Source organism: Pristiophorus japonicus, chromosome 1 (genome assembly GCF_044704955.1).
Source record: "Pristiophorus japonicus isolate sPriJap1 chromosome 1, sPriJap1.hap1, whole genome shotgun sequence".
In the NCBI taxonomy this organism is placed as follows: domain Eukaryota; kingdom Metazoa; phylum Chordata; class Chondrichthyes; family Pristiophoridae; genus Pristiophorus; species Pristiophorus japonicus.
The window spans coordinates 453,756,271-453,771,964 of record NC_091977.1 but is presented as its reverse complement, the minus strand read 5'-3'; the positions used below and the strand labels follow the sequence as shown (position 1 = coordinate 453,771,964).

The 15,694-nt window shown below is 45.0% G+C and overlaps 2 protein-coding genes across 4 annotated transcripts in view; one reads left to right on the top strand and one right to left on the bottom strand.

The window, feature by feature from the left end:
• Positions 1–5,691, top strand: part of LOC139276012 (uncharacterized) — a 90,876-nt gene extending 85,185 nt beyond the window's left edge. Inside the window, exons 2-3 of the mRNA XM_070893357.1 lie at positions 4,317–4,479; positions 4,785–5,691. Coding sequence (XP_070749458.1) covers positions 4,317–4,479; positions 4,785–5,146 — 525 coding nt within the window. The 3' untranslated portion in view covers positions 5,147–5,691. The remainder of the gene's footprint in view (positions 1–4,316; positions 4,480–4,784) is intronic.
• The window catches only part of LOC139276002 (RNA-binding Raly-like protein), a 783,670-nt gene that overhangs the window by 262,214 nt on the left and 505,762 nt on the right, over positions 1–15,694 (bottom strand). The window lies entirely within an intron of this gene.

Sequence of the window (15,694 nt, the reverse complement as noted above, 5' to 3'; positions counted from 1 at the left end):
GTTCCTTTTCCACATCAGTATATTACCCCCAATACCATGTGCTTTGATTTTGCACACTAATCTCTTGTGCGTACCTTGTCAAAAGCCTTCTGAAAGTCCAAATACACCACATCCACTGGTTCTCCCTTGTCCACTCTGCTAGTTGCATCCTCAAAAAATTCCAGAAGATTCGTCGAGCATGATTTCCCTTTCATAAATCCATGCTGACTTGAACCGATCCTGTCACCGCTTTCCAAATGCGCTGCTATTTCGTCCTTCATGGTCGATTCCATCATTTTCCCCACGACTGATGTCAAGCTAACCAGTCTATAATTACCCGTTTTCTCTCTCCCTCCTTTTTTAAAAAGTGGTGTTACATTAGCTACCCTCCAGTCCATAGGAACTGATCCAGAGTCGATCGACTGTTGGAAAATGATCACCAATGCATCCACTATTTCTAGGGCCACTTCCTTGAGCACTCTGGCATGCAGACTATCAGGCCCCAGGGATTTATCGGCCTTCAATCCATCAATTTCCCAAACACAATTTCCCGCCTTCAGTTCCTCCTTCTCACTAGACCCACTGTCCCCTAGTACCTTCGGAAGGTTATTTGTATCTTCCTTCGTGAAGACAGAACCGAAGTATTGATTCAATTGGTCTGCCATTTCTTTGTTCCCCATTATAATTTCACCTGAATACGACTGCAAGGGACCTACGTTTGTCTTTACTAATCTTTTTCTCTTCACATATTTATAGAGGTTTTTGCAGTCAGTTTTTATATTCCCTGCAAGCTTCCTCTCGTACTCTATTTTCCCCATCTTAATTAAACCCTTAGTCCTCCTTTGTTGAATTCTAAATTTCTTTTAGCCCTCAGATTTGTTGCTTTTTCTAGCCAATTTATATGCCTCTTCCTTGGCTTTAACACTATCCTTAATTTCCTTTGTTAGCTGTATAATGTAGATAAATGTGAGGTTATCCACTTTGGTGGCAAAAACAGGAAGGCAGAATATTATCTGAATGGTGACAGATTAGGAAAAGTAGAGGTGCAACAAGACCTGGGTATCATGTTACATCAGTCATTGAAAGTTGGCATGCAGGTACAGCAGGCGGTGAAGAAGGCAAATGACATGCTGGCCTTCATAGCGAGAGGATTTGAGTATAGGAGCAGGGAGGTTTTAATGCAATAGTTCCGGGCCTTGGTGAGACCACACCTTAAATATTGTGTACAGCTTTGGTCTCCTAATCTGAGGAAGGACATTCTTGTTATTGAGGGAGTGCAGCGAAGGTTCACCAGACTGATTCCTGGGGTGGCAGGACTGACATATGAAGAAAGACTGGATCAACTACGCTTATATTCACTGGAATTTACAAGAATGAGAGGGGCTCTCATAGAAACATATAAAATTCTGACGGGACTGGACAGGTTAGATGCAGGATGAATGTTCCCAATGTTGGGGAAGTCCAGAATGAGTGTCTGACTCAGGAGCTTGTGGAGCCAGTAGCCCTAGATTCCAGCCACACAGAATGCAGTGATGAGAACTCAAATAGTTAAATTCTTGTTTTGAGTGGACAGTTCAACTAAGTCTGGGCAATCATCTTCATCTCTTGGATCCTCCTCACTATGGCCAGTCTAAGGATAAGGGGTAAGCCATTTAGGACCGAGATGAGGAAAAACTTCTTCACTCAGAGAGTTGTTAACCTGTGGAATTCTCTACCGCAGAGAGTTGTTGATGACAGTTCGTTAGATATATTCAAGAGGGAGTTCGATATGGCCATGATGGCTAAAGGGATCAAGGGGTATGGAGAGAAAGCAGGAAAGGGGCACTGATGCGAATTATCAGCCATGATCTTATTGAATGGCGGTGCAGGCTCGAAGGGCCAAATGGACTACTCCTGCACCTATTGTCAATGTTTCTGAGCAGGACCCTAAATAATCGGGTCTGCAAGGAGCCGTCCGTTACGCATCTCAAGCTTTGCTTGATGGTTTGAACTGCCAGTTCCACTTGACCGTTGGATGTGGGCTTAAATAGGGCAGACCTGACATGCTTGATGCCATTTCGGGTCATGAACTCATTGAATTCTGAGCTGGTGAAACATGGTCCATTGTCACTGACAAGAGCATCGGGCAACCCATGGGTGGCGAACATTGGCTAGAATAGACTGGCGAGTGATACCTAAAGGGTTGATGGTGAATAGGCAATGGCAAACATTTAAAGATCACATGGATGAACTTCAACAATTGTACATCCCTGTCTGGAGTAAAAATAAAACGGGGAAGGTGGCTCAACACCGTGACTAACAAGGGAAATTAAGGATAGTGTTAAATCCAAGGAAGAGGCATATAAATTGGCCAGAAAAAGCAGCAAACCTGAGGACTGGGAGAATTTTGCAATACAGCAGAGGAGGACAAAGGATTTAATTAGGAGGGGGAAAATAAAGTATGAGGAAGCTTGCTGGGAAGATAAAAACTGACTGCAAAAGCTTCTATAGCTATGTGAAGAGAAAAAGATTAGTGAAAACAAACGTAGGTCCCTTGCAGTCAGATTCAGGTGAATTTATAATGGGGAACAAAGAAATGGCGGACCAGTTAAACGAATACTTTGGTTCTGTTTTCATGAAGAAAGACACAAATAACCTGGAACTACTAGGGGACTGAGGGTCTAGTGAGAAGGAGGAACTGAAGGGTATCCTTATTAAGTGGGAAATTGTGTTAGGGAAATTGATGGGATTGAAGACCGATAAATCCCCGGGGCCTGATAGTCTGCATCCCAGAGTACTTAAGGAAGTGGCCATAGAAATAGTGGGTGCATTGGTGATCATTTTCCAACCATCTATCGACTCTGGATCAGTTCCTATGGACTGGAGAGTAGCTAATGTAACACCACTGTTTAAAAAAGGAGGGAGAGAGAAAATGGGTAATTATAGACCGGTTAGCCTGACATCAGTAGTGGGGAAAATGTTGGAATCAATTATTAAAGATGAAGTAGCAGCGCATTTGGAAAGCGGTGACAGGATCGGTTCAAGTCAGCATGGATTTATGAAAGGTAAATCATGCTTGACAAATCTTCTGGAATTTTTTGAAGATGTAACTAGTAGAGTGGACAAGGGAGAACCAGTGGATGTGGTGTATTTGGACTTTCAAAAGGCTTTTGACAAGGTCCCACACAAGAGATCGGTGTGCAAAATCAAAGCGCATGGTATTGGGGGTAATGTACTGGCGTGGATAGAGAACTGGTTGGCAGACAGGAAGCAGAGAGTCAGGATAAACGGGTCCTTTTCAGAATGGCAGGCAGTGACTAGTGGAGTGCCGCAGGGCTCAGTGCTGGGACCCCAGCTATTTACAATATACATTAATGATTTAGATGAAGGAATTGAGTGTAATATCTCCAAGTTTGCAGATGACAATAAACTGGGTGACGGTGTGAGCTGTGAGGAGGACGCTAAGAGGCTGCAGGGTGAATTGGACAGATTAGGTGAGTGGGCAAATGCATGGCAGATGCAGTATAATGTGGATAAATGTGAGGTTATCACTTTGGGGGCAAAAAAAAGAAGGCAGACTATTATCTGAATGGTAACAGATTAGGAAAAGGGGAGGTGCAACGAGACCTGGGTGTCATGGTACATCAGTCATTGAAGATTGGCATGCAGGTGCAGCAGGCGGTTAAGAAAGCAAATGGCATGTTGGCCTTCATAGCGAGGGGATTTGAGTACAGGGGCAGGGAGGTGTTACTACAGTTGTACGGGGCCTTGGTGAGGCCTCACCTGGAGTATTGTGTACAGTTTTGATCTCCTAACTTGAGAAAGGACGTTCTTGCTATTGAGGGAATGCAGCGAAGGTTCACCAGACTGATTCCCGGGATGGAGGGACTGACATATCAAGAAAGACTGGATCAACTTGGCTTGTATTCACTGGAGTTCAGAAGAATGAGAGGGGACCTCATAGAAACGTTTAAAATTCTGACGGGTTTAGACAGGTTAGATGCAGAAAGAACGTTCCCAATGTTGGGGAAGTCCAGAACCAGGGGTCACAGTCTAAGGATAAGGGGTAAGCCATTTAGGACCGAGATGAGGAGAAACTTCTTCACCCAGAGAGTGGTGAACCTGTGGAATTCTCTACCACAGAAAGTTGTTGAGGCCAATTCATTAAATATTCAAAAAGTTGTTAGATATAGTCCTTACTACTTGGGGGATCAAGGGGTATGGCGAGAAAGCAGGAATAGAATACTGAAGTTGCATGTTCAGCCATGAACTCATTGAATGGCGGTGCAGGCTCAAAGGGCCGAATGGCCTACTCCACCTATTTTCTATGTTTCGATGTGCTCTCTTCTCGTTTGCAGAAGAAGATATCAATCAACCGGGCAGAGCAGAGGGCGACGGGGGGGGGCGACTCTGCTCAACTTCAACCCTTGAGTGAAATTGAGGAGTGTGCGGTCGCGCTGGTGGGAATTGAAAGCCGTTCGGCCACCACCCGTGGTCTGGCCGAACCGAGCCTCGAGTCTCGTGAGTAAGGTGTACTATGTAATATGTGAAACATTATGAAAAACATTTTCTAAAAACTTAAATAAGTAACGCATGTAATGTCCTGTAATTATAATGTAACATGCAATATACTAGAGATGTACTGTTGATATACTAATGATGTCATGTCTAGCCATGCATGCATGCATGCAGCCCGGGTGCAGCCCTTGTGCCTAAGAAGCTGGGGATATAGCTGCTACAACTTAATGGGGTATTGAAAAATATTGATATGTAACGTCTATTGGTCCTGTTCTAATTTCTTCAAAAATGTCATACATGTTTTTAAGGTCAACCAGAGAAGCGAGTGTCACTGCAGCCTTCCATTGCACCACCACCATTCACCTCGGAGGATGAAGAGGAGGAACCTCATTACTCGAGGGAGTCCATAGAGGAAGAAGATAACTTTCCTCACCTCCTGGCAGAGGACAAGGAGGAGGAGGATGACGATCAAGATATAATTCCAGAGCTGCTAGAATCTGCAATTGTTGTGCTAGCGGGGAGGGGGGGGATGAGCCTGCGGCCATCTGCATTGATATTGAAGAGACACCGGGATCAAGCAGTGTTGATCCGGCAACGCCAAGGCGCAATATATTGCGAACGCCGACCCTATGGAGGTCAGGTCAGCGAGATGTGCAATCGCCTACTATAGAAGGGTAGACGGAGTGCTTGATTTCCCTGCGCAGGGAGACGGTCGTGATTGGTCGTGATCTTATTCAGGGGTTCCATGAGTTCTCCACGAACTGGAGCCAGTTCAACACGAACTTCTCCAACTTGTTTACCATGCAAACTGAGTTAGCACGGCAGACCTTAGAGGGGATTTGAGAGCAGACCGCTCCAACAAATGCCCTTTGGCATGCGTTGCTGGCTGGACATGGTGCTGCACCCCAAGGTGTCGTGTCAGCTCAGAGTGTGACCCCTAGCACTCGAGCGAGTACGGAAGATACAGTTCCTCCTGACTCGGAAGATGAGCCTCAGGCTTCGCCTTTCACTCCATCATCTCCACCACGGCAGGAAGTCTTGCCATTGCCCGCTCCACGCCAGCTTCATCTCGATCTGCGAAGACCAAAACGGGAGGGCGGTGTTAAAATACGGTATGGTAGAGGACCTGGAGGGAAACGTGGCCGTAGGTAGGGAGGGGGGTTGGTTGTTTGTTCAAGTTACATATTACATTTTTTAAAGTTCTTGCGTTCATTGTTGATGGTATGGGTGGGGGTGGGGGGGGGGGGGGAAGTGTGGGGGGGTGGCGGGGGTGGGAGGGTGCTCATAAAATATTTTTACAAATTTATTATGTTAAATAAAAATTTTTATTGAGTTAAACAATTGCTGTGCATTCTCTTATAGTTATGTTAAGCATAATATATTTACAGTTGTTCTGCATTAGTTGTTCATTCTTTTATTTTAACCAGAGTTTACTTAAAATAAGCATTAAAATGCATATGCATATGCCAGGCTATGCAGGCAAGGAAAAAACGTAACTCAACGCAAATTAAACTTTTGCTTAACCGTACCTGTAAATTAAAATGGAGCTATCCACAATGTAAGTTCATGCAAAGCATTCATAAATGAGCTGCTGACGCAACAGCTTAGCTGCCGTGTAACTGCCACTGGGTACTGGTCTTTGGGGGCGGGGGTGTGGTGATGGTAACATGGATACATCGCAAGGCTGATTGCCCTCCCCAAGGTCTTCACCAGCCTCCACTTCCGCCTGTCCCTCCTCTTGCTCCTCGCCGGCTGGCTCTTCTGTCTCCCCTCCTTCTGGAGGTGGACCTGCAGCCAAGTCTGGCATTAGTTGTCCTCTCCTTATAGCTAGGTTATGCAGCATGCAACACACCACAATAAACTCAGCGACCTGGTCAGGGTGGTACTGTAGGCTGCCGCCAGAATGGTTGAGGCATCTGAAGCGCTGCTTTAAGACTCCCAATTGCACTTTCGACGATGTTGCGTGTCGCTATGTGGCTTTCATTGTAACTTTTCTCTGCTTCAGTGATGGGATTACGCAGTGGGGTCATCAGCCAACTGGCAAGGCCATATCCCTTATCCCCCAGCATCCAACCGTGACCAACTGGCTGATTGAGAAACAAGTCAGGGATAGCACTCTCACGTAGGATGTGCGCATCATGGATGCTGCCAGGAAATGTAGTATTTACTGTCATGATTATTTGGTTGTGGTCGACAACAAGCTACACATTTAGGGAGTGGAACTCCTTTCTGTAATGAAACACTTCCGCGTTCTTTAAAGGGGCTTTCAGGACGATGTGCGTGCAGTCTATTGCTCCCTGCACCTTGGGGAAGTCTGCTATTCTCGAGAACCCCAAAGCCCTCCCGGTCTGTGCCTCCCTGGTCATCGGGAAGCTTATAAAGTCCACCCTGTGAGCGTAAAGGGCTTCGGTCACCTGCCGAATGCAGCAGTGTCTGGCGTGCTGAGAGATACGACAGATGTCGCCAACTGAAGCCTGAAAGGATCCTGATGCATAGAAGGCTAGGGCTGCAGTAACCTTCACCTCAATGGACAGTACGGTTCTGATGATGCTGGAAGGCTGCAGATCCCCCTTGATGAGCTGGCAAATCTCATTGATGACCTTCATCCGGAAGCGCAGCCTCCTAAGACACGTGTTTTCAGACAAGTTTAGGTAAGATTGCGTTTCTTTGTACCTTCGTTGGCTGTACACTCACCTCCTCTGTCTCCTTTGTCTCTGTCCACGCCTTACTCTGCCACCTCCTCGATTGATCTTTTCAGAAACCAGTTTGTGAGCAGTTACGAGTAATGGTGCAGAATGCATAGGCCCCATCACTATCAACAATGACTTTCACTTTATTAAACGACTCTCTCTCTCTACTACTCTCTCTACACCAACCCCAGTCTAACACTGTAGGCCCAAGTTTCCACACGATAAAAAACGGGCGCCACTCCGAGCTGGGCGCCCGTTTTTCGCGCCTAAAACGGCGCCGGAAAAAAAACTCGCGATTCTGGAGTGTCCTGCAGCTCCTTGTCTGCCTGGCGCGGCGCCCAGGGGGGCGGAGCCTACACTCGCGCCGATTTTGTAAGTGGGAGGGGGCGGGTACTATTTAAATTAGTTTTTTTCCTGCCGGCAACGCTGCACGTGCGCGTTGGAGCGTTCGCGCACGCGCAGTGTGAAGGAAACATTGGCACTCGGCCATTTTTGTAGTTCTTTGTAGCTGTTTAGTTTTTGAAATTTTTTTAATAAAAGCACATTGCCATCAGCACATCAGCACTGAGAAGGCTGCAGGAAGCCTCAGAAAGTTGAGGCAGCCGTTTCCCGACGACCTCCCCCTTTTGCCGTCGGGAAATGGCTCCTCAATTTCTGAGGCTTCCTGCAGCCTTCTGTCTCCTTCCCGCCGTCTGGAACGGCTCCCCCCCCCTCCCCCCGCGTTCGGTCCCTCCCCGCCGTCTGGAATGGCTTCTTCCCCTGCGTTCGGTCGGTTCCCTCCCGCCGTCTGGAACGGCTTCCTCCCCCCCCGGCGTTCGGTCGGCGGTCGGTTCCCTCCCCCCCCCCCCCCCCCCCGCGTTCTGTCGGTGGTCGGTTCCCTCCCTCCCGCTGTCTGGAACGGCTTCCTCCCCCCCGCGTTCGGTCGGCGGTCGGTCGGTTCCTTCCCTCCCTCCCTCCCGCTGTCTGGAATGGCTTCCTCCCCCCCGCGTTCGGTCGGTCGTCGGTCGGTTCCTTCCCTCCCTTCCTCCCGCCGTCTGGAACGGCTTCCTCCCTTTCACCCCCCCCCCCCCCCGCGTTCAGTCGGTTGGTCGGTCGCCTCCCTCCCGCCCGCCGGCCTTCTGGAATGTCTTCCTTCCCCCCCCCCCCCCCCGCGTTCGGGAACGGCTGCCTCGTATTGTGAGGCTTGCTGCAGAATTATCCGTGACTGAAGCACTTTCACACAGGTAGGAAGATGGTTTATTTAATCTTTTCTTTGTTTATAAATTTTTATTCAGGTTGGAATTATTTGTATAATATTTGTATAAGTATAAATAAGGATTTATTGTAGAATTTAATGACTTCCCTTCCCCCCCCACCTCGTTCTGGACGCCTAATTTGGAACCTGCGCCTGATTTTGTAATGTGTAGAACAGGTTTTTCAGTTCTACAAAAATCTTCACTTGCTCCATTCTGTTAGTTTGGAGTACGTTTTCACTGTGGAAACTTTGAAATCAGGCGTCAGTGGCCGGACACTCCCACTTTTGAAGAAAAAATTCTGTTCCAAAGTGGATCTGTTCTACCTGACTAGAACTGCAGAAAAAAAAATGTAAAGAATTGCGATTTCTAAGATAGTCCGTTCTCCACCAGTTGCTCCTAAAAATCAGGCGCAAATCATGTGGAAACTTGGGCCCTGTATACCAGTCAGTCTCATAGGCCCCAACAATGTCAATAATTGTTTTAACTTACTATAAATGCACTTTTCATAAAAAAATGCCTATCCACTAAACTACTATCAGTAAATTTATATATAAGTTAATATTCTGAGTTGATCTATCTATAAATAACTCTCAACTATCTAGCTAGTTTTTTTCCGTTGCCTCCACCCTTCCTCCGATCAAAATGGCGTCCGTAGTGCCCGTTTCATTCTGTAAAGCCTGGGAAAAGCAACTATTTCTCAGCAATGTTTTTGGCCTTCTATCAGCCCGGCGAAGTGCCAGCAATGTGCCGAAAGTTGGGATGGGCCTTGTGTCGCCGATCAGCTCAGCGATCACTTCGGCGAAGTGAGCCGAAACTTGGGGGCTTATTTTTCTGGCGATGTTTTGGGTCTAGTTTCCACTTTTTACTCAAAATGGGCGATAAAGGTCCGTTTTGGGTGATATATGGGCCATAAATGGGCGATCTGAAGTGGAAAGTCTAGCCCCTAGTTTACTCAATCTCTCCTCTTCGTACAATCTTCTCATCCTAGGAATCAGTCTAATGAACTTACATTGCAATCCCTTTAAAGGAAGTCCTTTCTTAGGTGACGAGCTCAAAATTGTACACAGTACTCCAGATGTGATCTCACCAAGGCCCTATATAATTGTACTACAACTTCTTTACTCTTATATCTAATCCCTTTGTAATAAAAGCTAACATATCATTTTCTTTGCTAATTGCTTACTGTAACTACATGTTAACTTTCTTTGATATGTGTGCAAAGACACTCAGCTCCCTCTGAACACCAACATTTGCCAATCTCTCACCATTTAAAGAATATTGTGCTTTTCTATTTTTCTTCCCAAATCAAGAAATAAAGAAAGAAAAACTTGTATTTATATAGCGTCTTTCATGGCTCCAGGGTGTCCCAAAGTGCTTTACAGTCAATTACGTACTTTTTGAAGTGTAGTCACTGTTGTAATTTGCTCACATCAAGACAAACAGCAAAGTGATGATGATCAGATAATCTGTTTCTAGTGATGTTGATAAGGGAATGCTGCACTGTCAGAAGTGCCGTTTTTCTGATGAGACGTTGCACCGTGACCCCGTCTGCTCTCTAAGGTGGACGTAAAAGAACCCATGGCACTATTTCGATGAAGAGCAGGAGAATCCTCCCCGGTGTCCTGGCCAATATTTATCCCCAATCAACATAACAAAAACAGATTATCTGGTCATTATCACATAGCTGTTTGTGGGAGCTTGCTGTGCACAAATTGGCTGCTGAATTTCCCAAATTACAACAGTGACTACGCTCCAAAAGTACTTCATTGGCTATAAAGTGCTTTGAGAGTTCTGGTGGTTGTGAATAATGCCAATCTTTCTTTTTCTTTCTTCCGGGTGCGGTACATTTCTGAATTCACACGCGGCACCCGCAAAGCGACATGCGTAAAGTCAATGGCACCCTGCACCATGGCGAAGCCGGATATCCTTGTGCTCACTCCACCTGCTACTCTTCGGCAAGAGACAATGAAATGTATTCACCTCTCTTTGCATACAGAGCCTCAGTGACCTCCCTTGTATAACAGTACATGGCAAATTGGGAGATGTTGGAAACCTGGAAGGAGCCCGACACATAACAATTCATGGCCATGCTCACCTTCACAGCTAATGGCAATGTCGCCCTTGCCCTGCTCTGAGGCTGCAGTTCTGCCTGCAACAGGTGGCAGATTTCTGTAAGCACCTCCTTAGTGAAGTGGAGACATTGCATACACTGTTCCTCACTGAGTTTGAGGTAGGAGAATTGCTCCCTGAAGACCCTGGGTGGTTATGGCCTCCTGTTGAGAGCTCTCATTCCCCTCTTCCTCCTCTCACTGTGAGAAGCTGGTCATTTTATTCACTGCCTTCACTCCATCTCCCTGTCATACCCGAGCACGAGAGAGATCTGCACGTAGAGCCCCCATGGTACTCTATGCAAGTATAGCAAGAGGTGTGAGCAGAACCTTTTAAATCAGAAGGAAGGCATTCTCCACTTGCAGACCACTCCCTGTCACCTCACCAACTTTAACTAACTGCAGAAATCTCCAAAGAGTTGCACAAACGTACACAGAGCCAATACAAATCAAAAATCAAGTCAGCTACAAGTTGTTGCTGATCCCTTTAAATCCCGCTGGTGGGGGTTGCTTCCTGCTGCTGAATGCATGGTCAGCTGTTCGTGATTTGGAGAGGCCGTTGAATGGAGTGACGACGTCCAAAATGGCAGATTGTGCATAAAATCAGCGCTGCATGCTGATTGATGTCACAATCTGCCTCATTACCATTTCTCTAGTGAGTACAGGCGATGGTCCCGCTGCCGACCTGCCCAAAATGGCAGCCGTCACGGGACCCATGAGAAGTGGGCGGAAGCAAGTTGGCTGCCATTTTTTTTATCCAAAACCGGCTTTATCAGCCTGCACTACGGTGTCAAATTTCAAGGCCCACGTCTTTCATTCGAAATCTGACTTCTTCATTTAAGGTGTGATGATGTTAGTCACAGATGCAGATGCCTGTGAAATGGCTAACAGCACTCAAATGCATCTTATCCTCATCACCCTTAGTTTATTGTTGATATGATACCTTGAGTTTACTTTTGTATTTTAATTTACTGCCAGCCACTGTCAATGAAACACTGGCAGCAGGCAGTATGCTCAAGATTGTTAAAAAGCAGTTTCAAGAATGGGTTTCAATCTGTGAATTTGGTGCTACATTTGTAAATGGATTCTTGTCTGCAATCTGTAGCACATAGTAACAAAGGCAGCACGACTGTAAAGAAAATCGGGCTGATCCACCACCACCAGTTCTCCACTTGTGCTGAAAATGAAAATTAGCCCCGAGACTTTTCATGACAAAGATAGAATTCTGCTTTCCTCTGTGATTAATGAGCCACTAGCAAAATCATGGGAACATGTATTGGGTCTTGAATTAAAAAGAAATTTCACCCCTTTTATGAAAATAAAATGGTACAATATGGGCAGATGGTATTTTGTAAATATCAAAAATAATTTAAATTTTCTTAACATCTTATATTAATAAGTCAGCTTTCAAATATCAATTGATTATATGGTATTCATGAGTGTTCCAGCATATTTTATGTTTGATAGCAGATTGAGGGCCGATTATAGCTAAAGGTGCAACTAAGTGCTTTAATGTGATCCTATATTTCAACATAAAACACACTGAAATATTCATTAAATTATTAGTAGATAAAATCAAATTGTGTCACGACTGTTCAGATAGTGTTATCACTTGGGTTTTATAGAATCAGCTTCTCTCAATGGTTCAAACTATGGTTGCCACAACTAAACAGTACCCACTACGATTCAGAGTGTGTACCTTTCTATACATGGTCCTCAAAGAGGTGCATTCCTGTGGAACAAACAATTATCCCACATTAAACTAAATAAGCAATCTATTTACTTTATTTAATGCAGCCTTATGTCACAAAGCTTAGCAGTTTGCAGATTAAAGTAATAAGTATCTTACAATTGAATTTTAATATATGAAACAAAAAGAAATCAGCACAAGTTCGTAATACAAAACCACGCACAGTGAATAGGAGGAAGTCATGGTTTGAACCATGGGTGACACCAAAAGTGACTGTGGATGAGAGGAAAAGTCATTGGATTGTGTTAGGACAGGTAGGAGTGAATCTATGAGAGAGGTAGTGCAGGAAGATGAAATGGCCATCTGTATTGCAGATTAGGCACATAGGAACAAGAATAGGCCATTCAGCCCCTCGATCTTGTTCCATCATTCAATTAGATTATGACTGACCTGTATCATTCCTCCATTTACCCGCCTTGGTTCCCTATCCCTTAATATCGTTGCCTAAAAAAAAATCTCTCAATCTCAGTTTTGAAATTTTCCATTGGCCTCAACAGCTTTTTGGGGGAGAATGTTCCAGATTTTCACTACCCTATGTGTGAACAAGTGCTTCTTGACATCACCCCTGAGTGGCCTAGCTCTAATTTTAAGGTTATTCCCCTCTATTGTGGACTCCTCCACCAGAAGAAATAGTTTATCTCTATGTACCCTATCAAATTCTTTAATCATCTTAAACACCTCAATTTTGTCACCCCTTAATCTTCTATACTTGAGGGAATATGGAACCTAGTCTATGCAACCTGTCCTCATATTTTAACCCTTTTAGCCCTGGTATCATTCTGATGAATCTGTGCTGCACCCCCTTAAAGATCAATATATCCTTCCTGAGTTCGGTGCCCAGAACTGATCGCAGTATTCCAGATGCAGTCTAACCAGAGCTTTATACAACTGTCGGATGACATCCACCCATTTGTATTCCAGCCCCTTTGAGATGAAGGCTAACATTGCATTAGCCTTTAAAAAATTTTTTTGCACCTGTCCACTATATTTCAGTGATTTCTGTATCTCTCTGCTCCTTCACAGTTCCTACCTTGGCACCATTTGGAAAATACTTTGATCCATCTTTCTTAGGTCCAAATTACCAGTCCGGCCTTCCGCTGTCTATTATGCGGGGTCCGTGCCGCGATGGTGCAGTCCGGCACTCAGCTTCTTTGCCGGGCTGCGGCCACGGCACCTGGCATCCCCGGTAGCATAGTAGAGACCCCTCACCCCACTGCAGATCTCGCAGTGTGCCCTCCCCTTTAACGGAAGGGGAGGGCCTTGTGCTCACACCAGTGCTACGCAGAGAGACCGGGAAGCGCTGGTGCAAGCACAGGGCCCTCCCCTTCACGCATTTACCGCCCCGGTCCCACCCCCGAGAAGAAGTGGAGCGCCCAACATTGTGCTCCACTTCCTTTCAGGGGCGCTAACCCCAATTTCATGGCCGAGGCGGGACTTTTGCACCAGGCGCAGGAAGTCCCGCCTCGCCTTGGTTACTGCCCCCAAACCGAATTTCAACCCCGAACTCTCATCTCCGAACCAACTCCCTACCAATGCCTTACCAAAAAGCTGGCACAGGCACAATGGGCTAAATGGCCTCCTTCTGTGCTGCATGATTCTATGCCAAAAGGTTGCCTGCAATTCCACACGCTTCCATTTTTTGGTAATTAAATACTAGCAGATTTCTGGAGGGCTGAGAAAATATTTATTGCCCGTCCCTAGTTCCCGAGGGCATTAAGAGCCAACCAGTTGGACTGGAGTCACATGCAGGCCAGACCATGCAGGGGTAGCATTAGTAAACCAGTTGGGTTTTAATGACAATCTGGTGACTTTCATTTGGTGCTACCCACAAATTTATTAAATGGAATTTCTGAATTTGTCACAATGGGATCTCTGCTTTGCTGGACTTCCGTACCAAATGTTGAGGAGGATGAGGTGAGAACAATGTATTATTTTGCTGGTCTTGGTGCTGTGTGCAGGACAGAAATCAGACTGGTGGGATTCAAACACTGACAGGAGGGCCACTGCCTTCCCAACAGGCTCCTTCTAATGATCAGTAGTTGTCCACATCAAAGACCCCAGGCCCTCAGATGGCGGAGTGAAGAAATGTAAGAATAGGCCAAAAGAGAGATCTTAAAGACACAAGGAGTAAACACGTTGGTGATTCTTAGTTTTTTTTAAACTATTTTATTCTTTCAGAGATTCATACATGTCAATATAAGTGAGGAGACTGAAAAGGGATTTCGGGGGTTCGATAATGGCCAAATTTGATGTATGTGGAGGCGCACTGGTAAGAGGTGAATCACGCATATAATGTATATACCTGTGAGTATGCTCACAGGTTTGTAGAGCTGTTGCATTGTGAGTGGCTTAGTCAGTCACGTGATGTTCACAAGACTCAATAAAACCCCAGTCAGTTGGTTCTAGGTCATCCACGATGAGGTACGCAGTTGTGAGCCTAGTGGATAAACTGATAATGTGTAGTGTGATTGTTAAACCTTTGTTAATAAACTAACTAGTTCTTAATAGCAATGTGTTGCTATGAATTCTTAAGCAAAGAACCCATGAAGCAAATATATTACAACGCATCACTGAAGGTTACTCAGATATGTTGGCCTTGCCGCTGACTGTACTGCTACTGCTGCATCATTTTAATTTCATGCGTGTGGAGGCTGCCAGTATCTGCAGTGATAGTTTTGGATTGAGGGGGCAGACGTTCGGTTGCACTTGAATTAAGTCAGTAAGCTAGGCTGTGTCTTTTTTGTATTTTTGCTCACCACGCATAAAACATTTAAAGCTATGGGGAAGGCTGTGATGAAAGTGTCTCTGCTGAATGGGATTGATTCACTTCCAACGAGCTTTCATATCACTTGCCTCATGCAGTTTTAAAGAGCAATTTCTTTATTCATACCAGTTTATAGTTTATCTTAAAAATACATGAATGTAATAGCTGCAAGTTTTATATTGCAATTTATGAGACACTTTAGACAGAAAAAAATTGTCGACAGCTACAAATACTATTTTCTAGAGAATATAGTACTTCAACATCTTCTCGGATAGATAACATGGGAAGTTTGATTCCATTAAAGAACGTATCAGCACTTAAAAGTAAAATAGGGACAAGTCACGGATAAGTTTGATGGAGCTGCTATTTCTTATATACTTTGCTAAGTTCTTTTTGCTTTTGAACAACTGACATTTTCTTTTACGCACAATAAAAGAATGACAAGATTAAGACTCCAATTGTGTCTATTTCATTGCTGAAAACTAGCCAATTAAATCCCCCCAAAATGCAGTATTTTTCTCCAAGTCCTGCTTCTCTTCCACCAGAGGTTTTCTTTAATTTTACTTATAATTTTAAAAATGGTGTGTAAAGATAGATTATCCATCTTTGAATGGATGCATTTTGAACACTGCAGGATTTTGACCCTTGTCTAACTGAGTTTGGAGTTTTTT